This window comes from Sminthopsis crassicaudata, chromosome 4 (genome assembly GCF_048593235.1).
Source record: "Sminthopsis crassicaudata isolate SCR6 chromosome 4, ASM4859323v1, whole genome shotgun sequence".
NCBI lineage: Eukaryota > Metazoa > Chordata > Mammalia > Dasyuromorphia > Dasyuridae > Sminthopsis > Sminthopsis crassicaudata.
Genome location: NC_133620.1, coordinates 450013835 through 450033531, shown reverse-complemented (window position 1 = coordinate 450033531; position 19697 = coordinate 450013835). Strand labels below are relative to the sequence as shown.

The window sequence follows — 19697 nt, the reverse complement described above, 5'->3', positions numbered from 1 at the left end:
GGGAACTTGAGGACAGGTCTGACAAAGGAACTTTAAATACCCCAAAGAAAAGTTTTTATGTGGAATTTGAAGTGGAGTTGAAGTAATGCAGTAGCTGGACTGATGTATGTATAGACTTAAGATAGGGCCATTTGGGAGGCTTTTGCCATTGTGCAGGTGAGAATTGCTGAGCACGTGACTTACAGGATTGGATGACTATGTTTATTTCCTCACTAGTAAAGTCAAGAAACTGGACTAGAGTGCCTCAGAGGACTCTTAGCTTCAGTCTAGATACTTAAATAGGAATGCACTATCCATCAGTCCCATCCAGTTAGAACTTCAGGTCAAAATGCATGGAATATTACAGTTAACTTATGTTTTCTTTGCTCATATTGAAATCCCCATCTGAGTCTTAACCCTATAGCTAACTGATTATTATTGTCCTTTACTTTCAAATTCCTTTTCCCTTGTTTTCTTGTTTCTCATTCTTTGCCAATATCCCGTGTTTCTGGATTACTCCCATCCTCTATTCTCCTTTGCTTTTGCTGAATGGAGTTGAGTGGATCCACTAAATTCTTGTTATCTAACCCCAGCTGGGCCTTTGCTGCAGCAAGGCGGTCCATGCTCTTTCCTGCCTCATTTCTTGCAGATCCTCGATTGCGCCTTCGCTTCTTTCTTAACGTCCCTTACAGTTCCTCCTCCTCCATCTTCAGACCATGTTTGCCCTGAGCTTCCCACTGCATTCTTCTCGAGAATAACTGAAAATGAATGAAAAGCCGTTAAGCACTTACTATGCACCTTCTCCCCCTCTCTCATTGAGAGCACATCACAGAAAGGTTAGCAGAAGCACTTAGAGAAAGGCCCAGAATCCTAAGGGGAGATGGGGAGAGAAGAGGGCCATCACCGGGGCCTAGGGTCTTCACGGGCCCCTTGCCTGCTTCCCTCTCATCTCCTCCCCTTGCCCCTTCAGTCACCCCCCACCGCTTTCAGCCGTATCCATGCTTCCATTTTAATAAAGGTGACCAGGCTGACAGCAACTCCCATTCCCAGGGCCCCCCAGCTGCTAAATGTCTGAGGCTCCAGTAAGCTCTGGTCACTCCAAGACTGGACAAGGCTTTGACCACAGCGCCACCTAGCTGCCCCTCCAGGTTCTCGTCCTGTAGCTTTCTTTCCTTTCTTAGGCCTCCTTTAAAAAAGCTGCACCCTTAGGAATCTAGCTTTTGATGTCATCCCGTCCCTCAAACTGCTCATTGAAATCTTTTAATTGCCGAATCTCCTCCATTTGTCTGCCCTGCGGCTGATTGCCTTCTCCTTCCTCTCTCTCCTGGTTCTCCTCCTCCTCTTTAACTCCTCCGTCTCTGTTTTGCTGCCCCACCATCCAGGTCACACTCCCTAACTGTGGGTGCTCGAAGGCTCTGCTGGGCCCCTTTTCTCTCCAGCTGCCCTCTTGCTAGCCCTACCTGTTCCTGCGACTGCAACTCTCATTTCCATGCACATCACGCTTCTCTAATCGTTTTAAACTGGAGGCCCTGGGCACGTTCCAGCCCATCCAGCCCATTCTACTGAACCCCTGTCCAAGCGGGAGACCCTTTTCGTAGCCTCATGGAAGTAACTGAAATCCAGAGGTTTGTTATTGGAAAATCACTGTGTGCAAGGGAGTCCAGCCCCTTTCCTGCTGCCTTCCCCTGGTGGCAGGTAACCTTAAATGAATTCTCTTCATTTGGACTGGTGTGCTTGTGTCCAATTATCCGGAAGCAGGGCTCTTAGCACTGAGTGACAGGCATCATTTAGGCTTCATTTTCCTGCCTGCAATTCAGTTTCCCAGATGGGAGCCAGATTCCCTGGTGCTTGAGGTACATGTGTATTCCTGCTGAGTGTTTGAAGAAATAAAAATTAAGCACCTTTGGGACTGTTGGATCTCAATTTTAAAGATGCTGTCTTTGCTGCCATCTAGTGGAGAAGCATCTTCATAAACTAAGTTTAGGACAGCTGCAAATATGTTGAAATGAGTGAAGGATTTGTTTTATTTTTATTTAAAAAATTTTTTTTTTGGTCAGTTATTCATGCATTTTCAAAATTAATTTTATGATTATAATTTTTTGACAGTACATATGTATGAGTAATTTTTTTTATAACATTATCCCTTGTATTCATTTTTCCAAATTTTCCCCTCCCTTTACTCCCTCCCTAGATGACAGGCAATCCTATACATATTAAATGTGTTACAGTATATCCTAGATACAATATATGTGTGTAAAATCAAATTTCTTGTTGCACGGTAAGAATTGGATTCCGAAGGTATAAGTAACCTGGGTAGATGGACAGTAGTGCTAATATTTTACATTCACTTCCCAGTGTTCCTTCTCTGGGTGTAGTTATTTCTGTCCATCATTGATCAACTGGAAGTGAGTTGGATCTTCTTTATGTTGAAGATTTACACTTCCATCAGAGTACATCTTCATACAGTATTGTTGTTGAAGTGTATAGTGATCTCCTAGTTCTGCTCATTTCACTCAGCATCAGTTGCTATAAGTCTCTCCAAGCCTCTCTGTATTCCTCCTGCTGGTCATTTCTTACAGAGCAATAATATTCCATAACCTTCATAGAGTATTTGTTTTAAATAAGATTTGGGAAGAATTTATTGAAACTTACTGACCAACTATAAAATGAATTTGGGAAGAAGACCAGCTTGAATTGCTGAAAAGTTACAATCAGTGCCTTCCAACTCTTGATCTTGTATGCCATCAGAAAAGGAAAAATGAGCAGACCATCCCACTATATCTGTTTACTTATTTATGAGATGTATATACCTCTATGTAAATAATGATGATCGTCATAAAACTTGGGTAAACGTAAGAATTAGGAATTAAAAAGGGATAAGATAAGGATAAAACAGTCTTTGATCCTAGGGGCAGTAGAAAACCTTTGTCATTTATTGATAAGGAGAGTGACCTGATCAAATCAGTGCTTTAGGAGGGTTGCTTTGGCAGCCTGGGGATGAATTGGAGAGAAGAAAGAGAATTAAGGAAAGCGGAATATTTTTATCAGGGACTGTTGTAATGGTCTGAGTGAGAGGTGATGCAAGCTTGGCCGTGGGCAGCGGTGGCTCTGTGAGCCAGGAGAATGTACAAGAGATGTGGAGGTAAACATGACAGGCTTTCCCAAATAGTGGATTTATGTGGTGTGAAGGAAAGTGAGGGAATCAAAGAGAAGACCAGGATTGTGAATCTGGGATTGGAAGGACTCTTCAGATAGGTTGACATTTGGAAGAGGGATCTGTTTTGGGTGGAAAGATAGGGAACTAGAACCAATCCATGTGTGCTGTGGCACAGCATACTCACTGGCCACTGCCTCAGAGAGCAGAACTTCACCCATTTGGGGTGCCTGTTTCAGCCAAAAAAAAATGTAAGGAAGTGAGCTCACCTTCTAATTGGTTCCTGAATCTGGTTGGATTTGGGTATAACTACCCTGAGAGGCCCACATGAAAGTCTTCCTCTGGCAGGGGAATAGTTGGGTGGTCAGAGGGAGGTGTATTTAATGCACAGATCAGTCATGTTGGAGATGAGTCTGGGCTTGAGTAGTGGGGGAGAGCCACAGCAGAGTCTTCTTCCTGCCTTCCATTAGGTTATCACACAGGCTTTAAGTTTCAAGCTGCTGTTCCTACTTTGGAGAGCACTGATCAGGCTTTTCTTATTTTTAAGTGATGTTACTTTTAGGATAGCTAGAAATAGACTTACACTGTTGTCTTCTTGGTGTCTTTGGCAGGACTACTTACTAGTTACTTTGAAAGAATGACTCATGATTAGGATATCAAAGAAGGGTTTAGCCTTTCCATATATAGAATTATAATTAGTTTACATCTAAATAAATATCTGACATTACTGAAAAAAATTTTTTTTTCAAGTAGTAAAGCTTAAACTTTTGAAACCATTTGACATTATTGATTTGCTTATTATTAGGCTTCTTTTGTAGTTAAAAGCTGCACAATAATGGTTACTATAAGGTAGGAGACTTTAATTCTAGCTCTAATGTTGCTGCTAAATTTCATAACTTCAGTGTTTCTATAAAAATATGGGTTGTGGAGGTTAGGATGACTTTGCAAACTTATGGATTTTTTCCCTTCTATGATTCTGTAATATATTGCAGTTATAAATTCCTAATTAATAAAGTCTAAATTAGAAGATTATCTTTCTACCAGAATTGTTAAAAATTTAGAAATAATTCATTATTCTTCATAAAATCAAAAACAGTTTTTAATTACTACTTGGAGCCCATTGATTTTCTTAAATGAGAATCCTTTGAAGATGGTTCATATTTATAGTTAAGTTTTTTTTTTTTACAAAGTATATGAGAATTCTGAAGATGGTTCATATTTATAGTTAGGTTTTGTTTTGTTTTGTTTTTACAAAATATATGAATACAAGTAGGGAAGCTCAACCAGCTGTTATGAAGGAGAATTAAAGCTTTCCCCTGTTCTTTGCAGAATCCAAGAAAACAAGGGCCTGAAACTCAGGGGAGTACAGCAGAGTTAATCACAGGCCTTGTGCAGCTCGTCCCACAGTCCAGCATGCCAGAAATAGCTCAAGAAGCAATGGAGGTAAGATGGCCCCTGCCCCCTTACTCCCTCCCTTCCCTCTTTCTTCCTCCTCCTCTCCCTCCCACTCCCTAACCCAGGGTATCCTGCTGAGCTTCTTGTGGGAAGCTCTTCTGTGCCCAGCCTATTGGGCCTCATGGTGGGTGTTCACAGTGTTAACTTTGAAAACATCAATGAAGGCAGCGGACTCAGTTTTGTTTTATGGTCCATAGAAGATCAGGATGCTCTCACTTTAGCTTTTATAAAATATGTAACTGCTGATGCTTTAAAAAATAAGGAAATTTTAAGTCTAATTCACTTTTTGAATGTGTTGAAAACCCATTGCTTTTAAATAAAGCAGTTTTAAGTCCAAGGCCTGATTAAATTATACCGTACTCTTATGGTGCCCTTAAAAACTGAATGTTGAAGCCAGCATTGCTTTCGAATGAACTGAGGAGAAATCCTGACCTAGCAGGAATCATTCTCCATCTTGTCCTCTTGCCCTTTGATGGAGCTTTTCTGAAAAAGGCTGGAGTTCTAGTCATGGGGATTTTGTGTTAATTCCATAGTTAGAAAACATAGATCATAATAGTAATAAAAAAAAAAGAACAAGATATAAAAGAAATATTGTTTGACCCTGGAATCCCTGGAGAGCTCCTCAGAGTCTCTTAGCGGAGGAGTGATGTGGCCAGAGCTGTGCATTAGGGGGTAGATTAGAGAGAGGAGACTGACCACGAATGTTCAGAAGTCAGTAGCTCCAGGCCCTTGGTCATTCTGCAGAGGGGCTCCATTTGGACCCAAGTTTCATGTACTTTGTAAGAGTCTCTAGTTACTTGGATCTGAAAGTTTGGTGCCTCTTCAGTTCATTTTGGTTATTGATCACCTCATATTAACTTAAATATTAGCAGTTTTTTCCTGAAGATTTTCCTGGTTTTTAGCCCTTCCTTGGCATTTGCCCCCACTCTCCCAAACCATTGTCACACCTCATCCTCCTGTTTTTGAGTCTTCCTGAATCTGCTCCCTCTTCCCGTCATTTCATTTGTGGTGGATTGGAAAGAGCTCCAGATGTGGAATGAAGAGATAGTTAGGTTCTCAGGTTCCCCACCAAGCTGTGGCACTGACTAGCTGGGTGACTTGGGCCATTGAGTCACCATCTCTGAGCTGCAGTTTCATCTGGGATAAAATGGCCCCAATCATAGATGCATTAGCCAGCTCCCAGGGCACTTATGAGAAAAGTGCTCTGTAGGTATTTAGGCCCTCTGCAGACAGGGAGTGTTGTACTTTGTAACTTAAGCGCTGCTTGCCCTTCAAGACTGTTGAAAAGCTATGTTTTCATCCTCTCTGCCCCCAAGTTCAGAGCATGTTCTGTCTGACTTAGGTCTGGGGCTGTGTGTGCCCTACGCTGCTACTGTGCTTCCTACCCCGCTACTGTGCTTCCTACCCCGCTACTGTACTTCCTACCCCAGGCTCGTCCAGATCCTCCTCCTCCCTAACAGGCTGCCCTTACCATGACTGCGGCTCTCTCCTTGCCCTGCTGGTCAAGTCCAGCAGTTGGGACAGTGAGGGCCCATCCAAGTGAGCATTGGCTGGACGGAATTTGGTTCTTGTTGCTCATCTTATACTAAGGCCCAGATCCTAGCAGTTCTCATTAATTAGACTTTCAAGAAATATTCAGTTGATTATATTCTTCCTCTTTTCATCCATTGTTCTTTGGGAATTTGTAGTATGAGTTTGGAACTTTCTGACTGACTCCTTGTATTTATCAACCATAAGACACTGGACATTGGGCAGAGTACTTCTAGCAGGGAATACTTGGGATTAATTTAGTGTTTTCAGAAGACTTAGAATTATGTGGGAAAGGGAGCCAAAGATATCAGTCAGGTGACTTAAGATAAGCAGCACAGTGTGCTGAGCAGAGATGACCTAATATGCTTCCAGCTTCTGGTTATTCCCGAGGTCTTGGTCTCTAGGCCTATGAAGATCGTCCCTGGTTCTGCTCAGAGCTCCACCTCTCCTGAAAACTCCCAAAGGACCTTTGTCTGAGGCTGGTGGAGTGGCCCTTCCGACTCCCCTTAGCTCCTGCTTACCAGGAGCTCTCTGGCTCCTCCCCTGACCCTCTGTCCAATATTGCTCCACCATCTAACTTCCTTGGGCCCTGGCTTCCTCCTGTGCAGCTGAGCTTGAATGGCAGCAATAGCCTCTCCTCCCTCCACATCTCGGATGCTACGATGGTTCATTCAGTGAGCCCTAATGGAGGACCTGCTGCCCCCATGAAGGCAAAACCAGACTAGGCTCTGCCCACCAGCTGCTGCACATGGGAGTAAATCAGTACAGTCTAGAACATGTGGGGAGTACTGGACATACCCATACACAGGGCTTCATTTCTGAAGGAGCAGAGTGGTCAGCAGGGGCTCAAGAGAGCACTGCCCTGGAGGTGGGCAGCTCTTCCAATGTCAGCATATTCATTTCTGATTGGTGTAAGGGTCAGTGCAGGCGATATAAAGCACTTTGTGAGCATAATGGAGTCTCTTATTGGAAGCTACTTTTCTCACTTCCCACCACCATTCTCAAATACTGCGGAGCTGACCAGGGCTCCTTTCCAGCTGGGTGGGTGGGCTGGAAAAGTCATATATATTGAAAAAGCTCAGTATTTAAGGCTATTCAGTTACTCTGTTTATTCTTCCTGCTTATTGATGTAGTTAAAATTCGAGTCCCAAAAGTTTTTGAAATGTAGCCTTCAAAATCTAGAGTTTTTAAAGGGGATTGCAATCAGGACATTTTTTGTGAACCCTGAAGAGTGTATCTGTAATACTGGTGGTTCATTTTGAAAATTGTGGTTAACTTCATGGTCAACTCAAAATTATAATTCAAGAAATTCAAGCATAATTTGTTTCTCTAAAAGTAGCACAATTCTTTCTAAGAGAACTGAATTTTATTAATTCTAGACATTTTAAAATCCATAACTTCTGGAGTCACATAAAAGAATTAACAGTATTTAAAACAGAAAGTGTACCTTCCTTGTCATCTGACAAGATCTACATTTGACAGCTGAGGAAACAGGCCTAAAATAAAGATTTGCCACAGCAAATTGAATTCAAACTCATGTCCTTTGTTAATATCAACAACTATGGATTTAGGTTCAATGGATTTATTTAGTTAGTTTTTATTTGTTTTTATTTTGTAAATTACTTAGTTTTTTTTCTCAAAAAACTTATTTTTATGCATTTTGGTTTTTTATAGTAAACATTTAAAAGTTAATTTGTCATCCCCCCTTTCCCATTGCACCAAAAACTGAAAATAAACAAAGCTTGCAATACATAACTGTGTATTTTGACAAAACAAATTGCCATATTCAACAAAGAATTAAGTGGGATGAAGAAATTAATGTGATTGCTTTGGGAGAATCGCATAAGCATTGTCACTTTGAAACACAGAATTTGTCTTGTGAAAGTCGCTATTTGGATTGTTTTATTACTGCAAATTATGGAGGACCCAGACTTTGACATGGAAACCTCTGTAAAGAAAGGGGTGGAGTGAGGGAGGAGAGGAAAACGGGAAGAAGAGAGAGGAGAAGTTTGGACAGGTTATTTGTTGGCAGCTCTCCTATGAATAATCATTGATCATTGACTTAACCATACTTTACAAAGAATCTCAGATCATTATGATTGTGTTCTGTGGAAAACACCTTTCATGAGGCAAAGCCCTGAAGGATAATGAAAACACCCAGAGAGAACATGAGTAAGAGAATAACTCATGACAATCCCACTTGCCCCAGTGGGAGGGGAGTAGATGATGTTAAGAGAGAAGTATGATCTGAGATGATATGTGTCATCAAATCTGAGAGTAAGGGAGCAGCAGCTGATACATTCCACCATTCTCAGCATCATGTGCAGAGAACGGGAGACTGGCCCCGGCACTTTAGGTAGACCCTTCCTCCTGGCTCCATGGAGGATTGAGGGAAGGTCACAGGCAGGAGCTGCTCAGTGAATGATCAGGTGGCTGGAATGGCCATGGATGGGTAATGTTCCATGTACCCAAAGGAAGCACCGACATGAGTGAGAGGAGGTGCAGCAGCTTTGGTCTGGAGGGGGAAGTTGAAATTGTTAGTTAAAAGAATGTTTTGGGGCTATCCTGAATGTCATATTATCAGTGAAAGGCAGCATGGAGGAGAGCTGACCTCCCATTGTGAAGATCAGGTCCACTCTGACAGTGGGACCCTTAGCAAGGCACTTAACCCTGCCTCATTGTTCCTCTACTGGCTGGTCCCGGGAGCCTGGAATACTCCTTGCATCCCATCCCCACTTCCAAGATCTAGTCAAGAATCCTAGAGTTGCTTTAATCCACCATAATCTACTTGCTTTTTGCCCCTCTCCCCTTCAGTGCTTTTCTTTCCACACTATGACCCCCAAACCTGTGATCCCTCAATTTTCTTCCAAGCCATCTCTTCCTCACTAGCTATCCTCTCTTCTCTCCATCTTGACCCTTCAGTGAAGCGATTCAGCTCCATGTTGCCCTTTTCTAATTCTATCCCTTTATCACATCATTGACTACACTCAGCCAAGCCTCCGCCTCAGATCACTCCCACTATTTCTTGCCTTTGCTGCTGAATGAAGGCAGAGAAAATCACACAATTCTCACTGGATCCATGTTACACGGCCTCCCCTCCATCCTCGCTGCTGCCAGGCCATCCTGTGTTGCTTCCCCCACCAACCTCACCAGCTGTTCATCCAGAGCTTTTCATTCCCCCTCAATCCTTCTTTAACTCCTCCTCCCTCTCCCCTCTCAGCCAAAACCTTGTCTCATTTTACAGAAAAAAAATTGAGTCTCATCTCTGTGAACTTCCTTTCTCCCCTCCTCCCCATCTCTTGTAACTCAGACTTAGGGCTTCTCTCTCTCTTCTCCCCCGTTCTTGGATGCGAACATGGCCTTGCTCCACCCATCCATCCTGTGTCCTCCTTCAATCACCCCCTGTGTCATCCTCACTCTCTTACTTATTCTTAATCATCATTGGTCTGCTGACTCATCCGCTGCCTTCTACCTATCCTAGGGTCTCCTCCATCCTGGAAAACCTCGCTTGATCTTCCATCCCCACTCACTCTCCTCCTGTGTCCTTTGGAGTTAACTTCCTTGAGAGTTTCTTTCTTCTCAGCCTCTTCTTGACCCCTTATTTATAATCTGACTTCTGCCCTTATTCTTCCCCTGAAGTGGCTCTCTGCAAGGGTCCTCAGGCCTCTTAGCCATCACATCCAGTAGCCTCTTTTTCCAGGACCGCTCTGCAGCCACGGACTCCCCTCCTCTCCTCCTTGATCTTCTCTCCAGGTTCTCAGAACACCCCCTCCTCTCCTGGTTCTTCTCCTACCTCTCTGACCTGTCTCCTTGGCCAGATCCTCCAGATGGCATCGTCCGATCGTGGGTCTGTCCTCTTCTCTCCCTACTTCTCTGGGTGATCTCATCACCTCCCATGGATTTCATTCCCATTTCTAGGCTGGTGACCGCCTTTCCTCCACACCCCCAGCTGCCCTTCAGATGCCTCTAGCTGAATATCCAGTAGATGCCCTAAATTCGCTATAGACAAATCTGAATTCAGCAATCTTCAGTCCCCTGCCCACCCTTCCCTTTTTCTACTGGGGAGGTAGCATCATCCCGGGAGTCATTCTGTTCTTCTTGCACTTTGCTCACTCCCTCCATTTCCAGGCTGTTTCCAAGGCCTGTTGATGGCACTTGTCCTCAAATTTGCCTCCTTCTCTTTTCCCTGCCACTTTCTTGGCTTTGTCACCTGACCCCTGGACCATTACAACTGTCTTCTGCTGCTGGATCTGCCTGTCTCCAGTCTCTCCCCACTCGAGTTCATCCTCCATTTAGCCATTCATGTAGTTTTCCTGAATGTAGGTCTGATTATGTCCCCCAACCCTGTGGTACTCCCAACCCCCACTCTGAATGAACTCCAGTGTCTCTGTTTTGCTTCCGGGAGCAAATACAAAAGGTCTTTTTGACCTTTTTAACCTTGTCCCCTTCTACTTTTTCTGTCTTATACGTTATTATCCAACCCATACTTTTCTGTCTGGTGACTTGGTCTTCTGGCTGTATCATAAACAAGGTCCTCCATCTCTGAGCTCTGAGCAATCTCTTTCTGCCCTCCCCTCCCCACCTCTCCACCTCCCAGAATGCTCTCTCTCTTTGGCTCCAACTATTGCTCTGCCTGGCTTCCTTTAAGTCCCAACTAGCATCCCTCCTTTACTAGAAGTCTTCTCCAAGCCCAATTAATTCTAATACCTTTTCTCTGTTAATTTTCTATTCATCCAGCATGTTTTGTGTAGATTTGTTTGCATGCTGTCTCTCCCACTAGGTTGGAAGCTCCTGGAGGACAGGCACTGACTCCTGGCATCCACATTTATCTCTAACTCTTTGCATGGTAGTTGCTCAGTCAGTATTTATTGATTCTTCTTAGTACCAAGTTAGTGGAAGCCCAAATGCTTGTCCGCATGGGTAAAGGGAACTTCCCAATGAGCTCACAGGGCTGGTACAAAAGAAATGCCTTGTCTTGTCCTTCTCTCCTCAGCTCCTTCAGCTTCCTCCCCAGGGATTACCGAATGACCTTTTTGAACAGGCGAGCTGACTCACCATTTTATTAATTAGCAGATCTCCTTGTAGCAATGGTCCCTCTGCACAGAGGAGTCTTAGAGTTGCCTAGAGGTCTGAGTGGAGTGGTTGACAGTACTCGAATCTAGGTTTTGCCAACCCAAGGTCCCCATTCTGCCCATTTCCGTAACATTCTTCAGAAATGGTGGGGGAAATAAGTTAATTTTAAAATCAAAAGCATTTTGTAATCTTCCCATTAGCTAAGCTTCAGACTCAGGATAAATATTCTGTAGGGGACAGAGTCTGGATTTCCCCCTATTTTTAGGCCCTTGTTTGAAAAAATTTATAGCAGTCAAGATAAGCATCTGCTTCTTTGGCAGACCTGGGAATCAAACTACTCCTCTGTCTGCATACATATGACTAGCTCTCCCCCACAGTTACTCTCTTGTTAGAGGGAATAATGTCATATTCTTCAGAAACATTTAGCTCTTCAGTAAGATGATTCTAGTTTTTGTTTTTAAATTAACCAACGGTCCACACGCATTTCTTAAGCTTTTAGTGTGTGCCAGGCACTGTGCTTAGTGAGACTTGAGATACAAAGAGAGCATCTATAGTATGACCTTCTTCTGTTAAAGGGGGGGACATTTTAAAGCCTCATGTATTGCTGCTGTTCTCTGCTTCCAGCATTAGTTTCACATAAAAGTGAAATACTCTTCTCTTTAAATTTAGGCTTTGCTGGTTCTTCATCAGTTGGATAGTATTGACTTATGGAATCCAGATTCACCTATAGAAACATTCTGGGAGATTAGGTATGTTCGTTTAAATTTTTATTAACTTTATCATAACATTTTAAGAGTCCTGTTCTATAGAATTATACATAGGTAGACATGAAACTCATGTCTTTGTCTATCTAGAGGTCTTTAAGATAGGACATGATTCATATATGTAAAATGCCTAACAAGGTTGTGTATTTAGAGTTGAAAGCTTTAAACTCTTGTTTATTTTCAAAAGAATCTTAATGTAAAAGCAGTCTTAGAAAAATGAAGAGTTCATATTGAAGATTTTTCAATTTATTAACTTAAGGTTTCTGAGAAGGCAGATTATAATAGATGATAACCCATATAATAAGAAATAGATGATAATATTTAGAAGGCAAGATACTATAGCTAAATCTGGGTGTAGGCCAGTTTATTCAAATATAACCTACAAATCCAGCCATATAGGATGACTTAACTTATAAATGAATGAATTGAAAAGATATATAGATTGTTTTTGGGAAATGAAATTCACTTCATACTTCTTTAAAATGAAGAATGGAAATGAGGTCCATAGGTGACATATTGGGGGAGGAAATTTAAGTTGTAACCTATAAGACAGTCATTATCATTTGATACCTTACTAAACTTTTCTAGCAAACCTGATGAAGATAATCCGTCAATAAAAATTAGATTATAGGAAAATTATTAAATATTAAGTGTATCGGTATTGGAGGATTACTTTGCTACTGCTGATCAACTTCATTTTGTTTCAGCTCACAAATGCTTTTTTATATCTGTAAAAAGCTAACTACCCATCAGATGCTTAGCAGTACAGAAATTCTCAAATGGTTGCGAGAAATTTTGATCTGTAGGAACAAATATCTTCTTAAAAATAAGGTAAGTTTTATTTAGAAAAAAAGAAGCTTAAAATTTCAAGGGAAATCATGAAAAATCAGTAGCAATGAAGGTGGGGGAGAGAAAATGTAGCACAATAGACTAGAAAGTTGTAATAATCAAAAAGTTAAGTTAAATGGTTGGGACAGACTAGATAAAGAAGAATAAAGTAAGTTGATCTTAATCCAGTGACTGGTATATCAGAGAACATGAGATACTTGGAAAAGATCAGAACAGATTAGAAAGTGGAAAGCAGGCAGACTGAAATAAGGTTATGTTGGGTGTTCTTAACCTTCTCTCTGTCATGAAACATGAAGTCTGGACTCTTTCTCACGTTCAACTTTTAAAGTGTAAAACATAAAATACTGAAAATTGCAAAGGAAACAAATTCTTTTGAAATAGTTATAAAAGCATTTTTTAAAAAAATTGGCTGATACCATGTTAAGAGCCCTTACTCTGGGTAAGAATCTTAATCAAATGAAGTTGAAGTAAGCATAAAATAGATAATTGAGGCTACATGGAATCAAGGAGGAGCAACTGTTGATTGGGGGGAAATGGTCAAATCAGTTATCAAATCAGTGAGGCCAAGAGACATTTCCCAGAATAAGAAGCCAAAGAACTTGAACAAACTTTGCAAAAAAAAAAATTCAAACTTTTTACTACTATGTGAAAAAATTATATCAAATCAGTAATAAGAGAAAAACAACAACAACAAAAACTTAAATTCTACTTCTTACCCAGCAGGTTGGCAAAGATGACAGAATATAAGAATTATGTTGGAGGGCTCCTGGGAGGATAGACTAGACTGTTGTTGAAATATTAAATAAAAACACAGAAAAATATAGAAGGAAATTCATCAGAGGACTCAGATACACAGGGGACACAGAGATGCAGGGCAGCATTTGTTACTGTTGTGTGAAGTTTAATTAGATGAAGGAAAATGGATGTAACAAATTTATAGTTTCATGTGTAGTCATTTTTTTTTTTGGTCTTTGCATATTAAATGTTCATTTTTATTAGTATTTAATTCATAATTTTTAAAAGTAAAGGCAGTATACTAATACACTGTTAAAGCTGTGAATTTGTGTCTTCTGGAAGGCGGTGTTTGGAACTGTGCTTAGGAAGTTCCCAGAATGTTCATACCTTTTTGTTTTGGATCAGATTCTTATCAGTACAGAAAGGATAGAGAGACAGAGAGAGATAGAGAGAGAATGATATTCATATACACACTGCAAGGCATATACATATATAGATAGATAGATATCTATATCTATATCTATATAAAACACACACACACACACACACACACACACACACACCCGAGGAGGATAGAAATGAAAGATCCTACAAAATGCCAAATTATTGATAGCAAGTTTTTTGGTAGTAGTGAAGAACTAGAAACAACAGTAGATGGCTGTCATTTGGGGAAATAAGGAAGGAATTGAGGTTCATGAATGTATCAGGATAATGTGACTGTGCTATAAAAAATGATCATTATGAAACATCCAGAGAAGCTTGGGAAAACACGACCTGATATAGTGTGAAGTAGGCCAAACCAAGAAAACTGGAACACACAATAACTACCCTAGTGAAAATGGGAAGAATAAAAAGAAACGAAATGGGATGCTGTATAATTATATTGACCAGATTTGGCTCAGAGAGAAGAAGGGAAAATACACTTTCCTCCCTTCATTGGAGAGATCGGAGACTGGAGCATTGCATATGTTGTCACATTCAACTGATGGATTAATTTGGCAGAAATGCTTTTCTTTTTTATTTGATACAAGAGATGACTCTCTAGGTGGAGAGGGATATATATTTATAAATAAAGCTGATGTAAAAACAACATTAAATATTTAAAAGGAAAAATAAAGGTAAGTTCACACAGGTTTAAATATGGGGGAAAAAAACTTTAAATTTTCTAGTATTACTAAGGAAGGTTTAAAAAAACCCACCTCAGCATTGTATAATTTTTGGTGAGTTTCTTTTCTCAAATTGTGGGTCCTATAGCTAGCTAGTTATTCCACAAATTTGGATCATAAATAAATATTTCAGTCATCAAGTAAAAAAAAAAAAAGCTGATGGAAGAGGGAGGGTAAATCATTATGTTGTCATGTTTACAATCTCAGGAAAAGACTCCAAACTTAGAGTCACTTAAGAGATATAGAATATCTCAAAACACCTTTCAGTTTTTAAAAATAGTTTTTAAAAAATCATGGTCTATGGAAGTCTCAGAAAGAACTGAGTGCATAGAGCAGGGGCACTTCCTAAGTGACCCCCCAGAACTTAGAAACTCTTAAGCCGAGCAGTGCTTATAAAGACCTAGAAGCCAGGAAATTGCCGCCCCTATTGAGTGGCACGGCCTGGTACAACTTTTCAAGTTACTATGTTAAAATACATGTGTTATATGAACAAAAGGAGGCTTCACAGTTTCAGATAAAATTGCATTGAAAACACTGTTTATGCCATAGTGAAAATGTTAAGTGTAATTGTGCCCTTGCTTCTGGCATCTAGTTTGTGGACCATGATCTAGGCCCAGTAGCCTGTGCCCATATTTACACCTAAGCTGTGCGGAGCGGCAGATGTCCAGCTAATTCTAGGGCTTCCTAAAAAGGACTCCTCATTCCCTTCAATGTCTTCCTTTGCCGGCTCCTCCTCTGTCCCTGTCTTGGATGCAGACCGAGGCCTTCCTCTTTCCATGCACCCTTGTTACCATCCGGTCCCATCCCAGCTTGGGCAGCAGATTGCCCCGTCTATCATCCCTACTGACTAATCTTTAATCTCTGCCCAGTTACTGGGTGACTCCCCGTTTCCTTCTAACACTCCCATGGCTCCGTCTTTGAAAACTTTCTTCAGCACTCCTGTCAGCTCTAGCCTCTCTTTCTCATCCCACCTCCTCCAAAGCATGATTGGCAGTTGGTGCTCCCACTTTTTCTCACATTTAACTTCTTAACCTTCTGCAGTCTGGCTTCTGATTGATTCCAAAGTTACCAATGATTTCTCAATAACCACATCTGATGGTTTTTCCCCAGTCCTTCTCTTCTTGACCTCTCTGTAGCCTTGCCCTGGTGACACTTTGCTGTTTGGACTTTTGCTTGCCTCCCTGGCTCCTGGCTCCTCTCACTTTTTCTTTTTCTTTTGACTGGATCTTCCTCCATGTCTCCATCTGCCTCATCTGAGCCCCTTTCTCTCCTCCCTTTATATATTACCTTGCTCAGGGATCTCATCCACTCCCATTCATTCTAATCCATCCACCCATCCATCCAATCCTAATCTCTGTCCTGGCTTCCAGCCCCACATCACCAACTGCCTTTGGGACATCTAGTATTGAATGTCATTAGACCTCTCAGAGTTTCGGTGTGCAAAATAACTCATTCTTTTTGCCCAGCTTTCTTCTTTCCCTAACTCTCCTGTTACTGTCACTGGTTTCACTATTCTAATCCTCCATGTTCACAACTTTAGTGGAATCCTCAGCTCTTCCCTGGCACTCACACCACTTATTCAATCTGTTACCAAGTCTTACACTTTTCTGCCTTCATATAATATCTTTTTTATGGGTTCCTTTTTTCCTACTCACAGTCTTGGAGCAGGCCCCCATCATCTAACTCCTAGAGGATTATAACAACCTTTTGTTAGATTTCCTTGCTTTAGATTTCACCCTATTCACTCAGCTGCCAAAGTGACTTTTCTAAGCCTGATCCTGACCCTTTCCTTCCCTTCTGCCATAGACTCCTTCCTTTCTCCCTCTCCCTCCTCTTTCTTTCTCTCGTTCTCCCCTTCTTTCTGTCCTTGTTTTTTTCCTACTTCCTCTTTCTCCTTCCCTTCTACCCCTCCCACCCTTCATATTATCTCCAGAACCAAATATAAAAATCAGTTTTACATCCAGCTGATGAACAAAAATAGGGATAATCTATATTAGAGGGACTTTGAAAAGATGAGCACATTAATGCACTGTTGCTGGAGATTTGTGGAAAGCAGTTTGAAATTATGCTAGGAAATCACTTAAACTGTCTACGTTCTTTGACCCAAAGATGCCACTGTTAAGTATATATATATCTCATATAGTTCAAAGAAAGAAGCCCATATGTGTTAGAAGGAAATACACACATGCACACCCTGCTTTTTGTAGTGACAGAAAATTAGAAATAAATAAATATACATCCATTGGGAATGGCTGAACAAATTATGATATGTGAATGATGAAATAGGCCATGAGAGAAGGAAATGTCCACCATACCTTCAAAACATTAATAGTAGCATTTTTTGTAATAACAAAGAATTGGAAACAAGAATAGATGCCCATCATTTGGAGAATGGCTAAAATGTTGTTACATGGATATTTTAGAATATTACTGCACTCCAAGCAGCAGTTATAACAAGAGAGGAGTATATGCATGCTGATGAGAAGCAAAGCCAGTAGAATCTGAAAAAAACATATGCCCAATGGCTGTATCCTCTTAATTGTCAAGAACAGCCATAACCAAAATGAAAAGTGGGTCAAGCCCCAACCCCAAAGAGCAGGGCTGAGAATGTGGCCTTGGGCTTTGCCCTTGTACTCAAATAATCCTGTTGGGCTGTGGGCCTCTGCCTGTGTTCTAGCTCTTTCTGGTTTGATTGGGTTATTTAAGGCTCTGGAAATCTGTTTCTGGAGAGTCATCTTCTCAGCTTTATTCTTTATTTTACAAAAGACAGTTTTATTCATTTGTTTTGAACAATTTGCCTCCCTGTTCCTCATTGAATGTCTGAGGGCATATGCTCAACTGTGCACTTGTAATCCACCATCTTTCTCCCAGTCAAGGTGACGTAGGGGATCAGTAAGAGTAGTTTTCAGTGCTGATTTCCCCTCCATTGTTGCAATTGGTGGCGCTTCTGCTCCTGATTTTGTTTGCTTCACTCTCAGTCCATACAAAATCTTCAAATGTTCTTTTAGTTCTTCATCTCTCTTATTGGTTAGAGTGCAATAGTAGCCCTTACATTCATATGCCACAATTTGCTCAGTCATTTTTTAGTTGATGGGCATTCATTTTCCCATTACAAAAAGTATCACTCTAAACACTTGCCTCTTTTGAGGAATATGGTTGCTGGGTCAAAGGGAAGAGGCAAGTGAGTGACTCGTTGATGACTTGGTTATCTAGCCTGGATGTACTAGATCATGTGTGTTAGGATGCCTCTCTTCCCTCAGCCCTTGGAATAGTTACTGTTTTCAGCTCTTATCCCCTCTGTCCATCTAATTGGGTGTGAGGTGAAACCTCTGAGGTGGTTTAATTTGCATTTCTCTTATTAGACCCTTAGAGAATTCTTTTATATGGGTGTTCCAGTTACTTTCTTAGTGGATTTCGATTGAGCACGCTTCTCACCTTTCTAGACATCACCATGGATCGAGTTTTCTCATAGGGACCCTCTGACAGCAGTCGGAGCAGTTCTTTCTGTGGCCCATCAGATCTTGTAGCACTCACGTTCTGCTTTCTCTCTAGCAGTCAGATAGGAGTTCTTCCCATTTCCTCTACCTTTATGGGGCAGGCTATGATGTCTCTTCTGGTGGAGGTACCAGTCATATCTCTCTAGACCACGAGGAGTTTATGCGTTCCTGTGCTCATGGACCATCTCTCAGGAAAGTGAAAGGAAGCTCCTCAATGGTAAGCCACTGGTTTTATTGTAATCTTTTAGAGTAACTTGTCTGAAATGAATGACCACTGGAGCGAGAGTCGAGCTCTTGCCTTGGACCCTTCCTGGCTTTGTGGCCCGAGGCCAGTCATTTAATCAGTGATGTCCATGGTAGTACTGAGAGAGACCACCATGACAGGCCACATCAGTGCCCAGTGTTCAGCCTCCCAGCCGCTCACCCTATCACTTGGGTGGGAATTGTCTTGAAACTTGTCTTGTGGAAATCAGATCCCTGGACATCGGTCATTTGCCAGAGTTGTGATGCAGTGAACCCAAACTGCCAAAACTGCTCCAGGAACCCTGTGGAGTTGAGGTGTATGTTCTGGATGACCCCTTTCATCCCCTGACCCTTTGCTCTTCTTCCCTTTACCACTTGCCTTCTCAGAAGAGCAGCCAGGGCTTTCTACTGCTTCCAGTCCTCCTTCCACTGTCTTATTCAGTTGTTTGTGTGTATGCACAGGGGTTCCCCCACCTCTCTTCCTTTCCTTTTTTACAGCATCTGACACAGTCAACCATCATTTCCCATCCACACTCCTACAGAACTGAACCCTCTCTTGTGTCAAGTCAATACATGTAAGCAAAATAATTGGTACAGAAGCCAGACCAGACAATATATGTGCTGTCCTCTGCCCTAGGAATTCCCTACCTCTCTGCTGGGAGGGAGGAAATAGGTTTTTATTATCTTTTGTGTTATTCAGAATTCAACTTTCTTTTCATGATCTTCACTTACACTTTTTAAAGGCCATTTATAGTCCCCTTCACTCCATTATTTTGCCATCCATCATTCTCTGGGTTCTGCTTATTATATTCTTTTGCAGTTCTATCATTTAGGGAGTTTTAACCTTTCTTAATATCCTGAGACTATTAGGCAGCCTTGTGGAGCTTGTGGACTCATGATCAGAGAGAGGCATGTTTTATAACGCATTTTACATGGATTACAGAGAAAATCAAGTGCATTGAAACAATTATTGAAACATTTTTTAAAACTTTTTCAGTTCCCGGATTAAAAATTTGTCGATATAAATCTTTTCCTCTCTCTGAATTCTTTACTTTTTAAAAAAATTAAATCATAATCCATTATATTGATGTTATCACAATTTTTTCTTCTATTCTCTAATCTCTAGGTACCCATTTTGTTTCTTCCCCAAAGATGCTATGAATATTTTTATGTATTTTTGTTTCTGCATTTGGCTGCTTTGGGATATATGCCAGCAGTGGAATTGCAGGGGATGGACAATTTAGTCCTTTTT

The 19697-nt window shown here is 41.2% G+C and overlaps 1 protein-coding gene across 12 annotated transcripts in view; it reads left to right on the top strand.

Annotated features, from left to right (window-relative positions):
• The window catches only part of LOC141540057 (neurofibromin), a 205592-nt gene that overhangs the window by 90598 nt on the left and 95297 nt on the right, over positions 1 to 19697 (top strand). For 9 of the 12 annotated variants that reach the window (XM_074263644.1, XM_074263650.1, XM_074263643.1 and 6 more), the window contains 4 exons: positions 4463 to 4576; positions 11861 to 11940; positions 12663 to 12786; positions 18258 to 18419. In XM_074263644.1, coding sequence (XP_074119745.1) covers positions 4463 to 4576; positions 11861 to 11940; positions 12663 to 12786; positions 18258 to 18419 — 480 coding nt within the window. The remainder of the gene's footprint in view (positions 1 to 4462; positions 4577 to 11860; positions 11941 to 12662; positions 12787 to 18257; positions 18420 to 19697) is intronic. The other 3 variants (XM_074263653.1, XM_074263655.1, XM_074263645.1) reach the window with 2 other exon arrangements.